The following is a 4,811-nucleotide window of genomic DNA, read 5'->3' as shown; positions in this document are numbered from 1 at the left end:
AGGATATTAGTAGACAAACAAGTCACAATATTGATGAATTTACCAAAAATTCAAAAAGAAACAAGTGAAGAATTTATAAAACTTCAATCCACTGTTTCTAATTGCTTGTCGGTTCTAGCGACACAGAATATTCCCACAGACAATTGGGACCCCATTCTGGTAAATATATGCACATCCGCATTACCAGAAAAATCGTTACTTTTGTGGGAGCAATCGCTCTCATCACGAAGAAAGTGCCCAACGTGGCAACAAATGAACGATTTCTTAACTACCCAATACGAAATTGCAGAAAGGGTAGATAAAAAAATGGTCAGAACTAAAAACGTTCAACATGACCTAAATCGAAGTTTCAGTAGGCCCCAAGCGAGTAACAACAACAACTTAAATCGTAGTTTTTTCAAAACACAAGCGTTCACCTCCGAACAAAATAAACATACGTCATGCGAACTGTGTAAAGGAGGGCACAGGCTGAAATCTTGCGAGAAATTTAAAAAACTAAACATTAACGAAAGAAACAATTTTGCAACAGCAACTCCCGACTTACAAAATTCAGAAAATTGCCACGAAGCACCATGCTGCTCAAAGGCTTTAAAAACTCAGACGCTACACAGCGAAAACCAAAGCAGTGTATTATTACCCACAGCAGTGGTCTCCATCGAGCACCGAGGAGAACTGTTTAAACTTAGGGCCTTAATAGACCAAGGATCTCAACGATCCTTTATAGCGTCAAGGGCACAAAGTAGGCTACAACTGCCAACAAAACTAGCTAATTTTGAAATTACGGGAATGGGCGGAAGAGTAGTACAAAACTCAAACAAAATCTGCCCCATTACCCTTATTTCCCCCCAAGCGGATAAGCGCATTCAAGCAGAAGCTATTGTCTTACCGCAACTAACAAACATGCTTCCAAGCTATCATATAAATAGCAAGCATTGGCAAAAGGTTTCACACCTTAAGTTAGCAGACCCCAACTGCAACACTCCCGCTCAAATAGATATTCTATTAGGTAGCGATCTCACACCTCAAATTATTCTCGAAGGTGTTGAGAAAATTACAAAAACACTTCTGGCGCAAAATACCATTTTCGGATGGGTCCTAAGCGGTCTAGTTGCGGAACCAGTCACAACAATGACAACTCAAGTTGAGGAAATCTCAAACGAATACCTCAATACACAATTCAGGAAGTTTTGGGAGTTAGAAGAACTTCCCCCCATATCAATCACAACCCCAGAAGATCGATATTGTGAGGATTTTTACAAATCCACAACTACTCGATTAGATAATGGCCGGTACGTCGTACGACTACCACTAAAGCCAGAATTTCCCCACACACTCGCCTTAGGTCATTCTCGTACCTCTGCTATCCAACAGTTTTTAAGTATGGAAAAAAACCTACTTAAAAAAGGCGAGCTAAAACCAGAATACGATAGGGTTTTAGAAGAATACCTCCATTTAAACCACATGGAGGAAGTCAGCCCTGGCGAAAAAATTGTAAAAAGTAAATACAATTCTTTTTACCTGCCACATCATGCAGTAATAAAGCCAGACAAAAAAACCACAAAGGTAAGAGTTGTCTTTAATGCATCAAAATCATCAAGTTCGGGGAATTCCCTAAATGACATTTTATTTACGGGACCCACGCTTCAGCCAGATTTAATGCTCCTCATACTAAATTGGCGTATATACAAATACGTTTTCAATGGGGATGTTGAGAAAATGTATCGACAAATAGTCGTACATGATGATGATCAAGATTTTCAGCGAATTATTTTCCGAAAATCTCCCAATAGTCCACTACGCGACTTTAAATTAAAAACAGTTACCTTTGGCGTAAACTGTGCCCCATACCTCGCCATTCGTACACTCCACGAGCTGGCAGAAGACACAAAGTCAGAATTTCCTCTGGCAACACAAGTGTTGAAAACACAAACGTATGTAGTCGACATTCTGTCCGGAAGCCACAATCTTCCACAGGCATACGAGTCACTAGCACAAGTGACACAAGCGCTCAATACAGCAGGGTTTCCGTTGAAAAAGATAACGGCGAACCACCCTAATATTTTAAAAGACATACCTAAAGAAAATCTTTTAGACACTAATTTCCTTAAATTCGAAAACGAAAGCACAACAAAAACTTTGGGGATACAATGGAATGCGATATCTGACCAGTTTTCATACACTAATGAGTCAATATCCGCACTATCAGCTGTAACAAAGAGGCAAATATTATCCTCGGTGGCAAAACTTTTCGACCCCGCAGGATGGCTTTCGCCAAATATGATACAAGCAAAAATTCTAATACAAGAATTGTGGCTAGACGGAACTGACTGGGATGAACAAGTGAAACCACTTCGTTTAGAAAAGTGGTCCCAGTTCGCGGGTAATCTGAATGATATCTCACAGATACAAATCCCACGATGGATAAATTATGCCCCAGAGCACAAAGTCGAACTACATGGCTTCTGTGATGCCTCTGAAAAGGCATATTGTGCCACCATCTATGTGCGCACACAATCTGACACAGCGACCACCAGTCACCTACTGGTAGCCAAAGCAAAGGTGGCTCCGCTAAAAACAATAAGTCTGCCACGACTGGAACTATGTGGTGCGCTACTACTAGCCAAACAAGTATCCATGGTGAAAACGCATCTAAATATGACCAAATATAAATTGTATCTCTGGTCTGATTCCGAAATTGTATTAGCCTGGTTAGAAAAACCTCCACATGCATGGAAGACGTATATTTCCAATCGAACGTCTCAAATCCTTGACCTAGTGGGATCAGCCACTTGGCGACACGTGGCCAGTGCTGACAATCCTGCTGACCTAGGTACAAGGGGGTTCAAGCCTCTGCACCCTGCAACCACCACTCTTTGGTGGAATGGCCCTCGATGGTTAATAGAATCCCCAGATTCTTGGCCACGATCGCCCATACGCAATATAATTGCCCCCGAAAGTCGGAAAATCGACTCCTTTCACACGGCATTGGATGATACTGACATCCTTGAGCGATTTTCATCATACCCTCGAGCCCTCAGGGTAATCGCTTATATGCTCAACTTCATAGAGCGACTCAAACTTAGAATTAAGGGAATACGCACAGTATATCCCCAAGGCGATACATTGACGCACCTAGACCTAGAAAAGGCAAAGGTCGCTCTTATCACTTATACTCAGTCGCGCCACTTCAGCTGCGAGATGTCACTACTAAGAGAATCGAAGCCGATTGACAAAAAGAGCTCACTCTTAGTACTAAATCCATTTCTGGATACGAAAGGTCTGCTTCGTGCTAATGGTCGGCTTGCTAACTCAAGCCTGACATATAACGAACGCCATCCTCTAATAATACCAGAGAAGTCTCGACTTGCAACATTGTTACTCAAGTATATACATATACTAATGTTGCACGCGGAACATCGCCTAATGCAATATGTAATCCGCCAAGAGTTTTATATTCCCCTACTTAAGCCTGAAATAAAAAAGTGCATTTTCATGTGCAAGATCTGCACTATGCATAAACAGAAGATTAGGACGCAGATTATGGCAGCACTTCCACCGGAACGCTGCAACTTCGCTCTGCCTTTCACTATCACAGGTGTTGATTTTGCTGGGCCTTTTCAGATAAAGGCGTCCATGCTAAGGTCTCCTACCCTAATGAAAGGCTAGGTGGCTGTCTTTGTCTGTTTTACGACAAAAGCAGTGCACCTCGAGCTATGTACTAATCTGACAAAAGAGGCTTTTCTCGCGGCATTTGCTCGCTTCGTCGGACGACGCGGTTTTCCGTCCAAACTTATGAGCGACAATGTAAAAACCTTTGTCGGAGCTCAAAGAGCCACAGAAAAACAGTTTGTGGACTTTATTAAACAAGTCTCCCCTGAGATTGTACAAAAGTACGCCCCCCAAGGCATTAATTGGCAATTTATCCCCCCAAGAGCTCCTTATATGGGTGGTTTATGGGAATCAGCTGTAAAAAGCTTCAAATCCCACTTAAAAAAAGTAGCTGGAAACTACAAATTTAATTACGAAGAATTTACAACTCTATTAATTCGCATTGAAGCCGTTCTCAATTCACGGCCACTAACAACACTCTCGCAAGATCCCTCAGATCTCACAGCCCTAACACCAGGGCACTTTCTCAAAGGAGCACCCATTCTGGCCACACCTGAGCCAGGCGTGGAGTCGCTATCCTTATTAAATCGATGGGAAAGAATTAAAATTCTCCATCACAATTTCAGTCGCAGATGGTAAGAAGACTATTTAAAGGACCTCCACAAGAGGTATCGATGGAAAACATCAGAAAATGCGCCAAAGCTTGGAGATTGTGTACTTATTAACGACGATTGTCTCCCACCTACCGAGTGGCGACTTGGCCGTATAGAAAAGCTCCATTATGGCTCAGACGGTCGCATCCGCGTCGTTGATCTCCGTACTCAAAGCGGAATACTCACCAGACCGCTGGTTAAATTATGCTTTCTACCAACCGCGGATAATAACGAAAATCCGATACTAAACAATCCGAACATAATGCCGTAACGCAAATGAAAATAAATCAATAAAATCGCAACCTGCAACCAACCGTTAACAATAACAATAAAAATTACAAAAAATGGTCGGTCAGTACGACGACCCAGTCATGCCACATAACATGGCACAATCACACATTCTACTTATATACTACCATGTATATTCAAATACAATTTCTTACAGAGATCAAGATGGACGTGGACATGCCTACAATCCCAACACCAACTGTTCGGTCGGCAACCAACGGGGCACGTACTGGGCCTACTCCTCCACTTCGCCCAACCAAT

General features: G+C 42.3%; 1 protein-coding gene across 1 annotated transcript; it reads left to right on the top strand.

The window, feature by feature from the left end:
* Positions 1 to 1,733: 1,733 nt before the first annotated feature.
* LOC125779116 (uncharacterized) lies at positions 1,734 to 4,554 on the top strand. The gene has a single exon (XM_049459687.1). The coding sequence runs from the start codon at positions 2,278 to 2,280 to the stop codon at positions 3,664 to 3,666; it is 1,389 nt and encodes a 462-aa protein (XP_049315644.1). The 5' UTR covers positions 1,734 to 2,277; the 3' UTR covers positions 3,667 to 4,554.
* Positions 4,555 to 4,811: the final 257 nt, after the last annotated feature.

Source organism: Bactrocera dorsalis, chromosome 6 (genome assembly GCF_023373825.1).
Source record: "Bactrocera dorsalis isolate Fly_Bdor chromosome 6, ASM2337382v1, whole genome shotgun sequence".
In the NCBI taxonomy this organism is placed as follows: Eukaryota; Metazoa; Arthropoda; class Insecta; order Diptera; family Tephritidae; genus Bactrocera; species Bactrocera dorsalis.
Note: the sequence above shows the minus strand (reverse complement) of the source record. Positions and strands in the feature narration are given on the sequence as shown.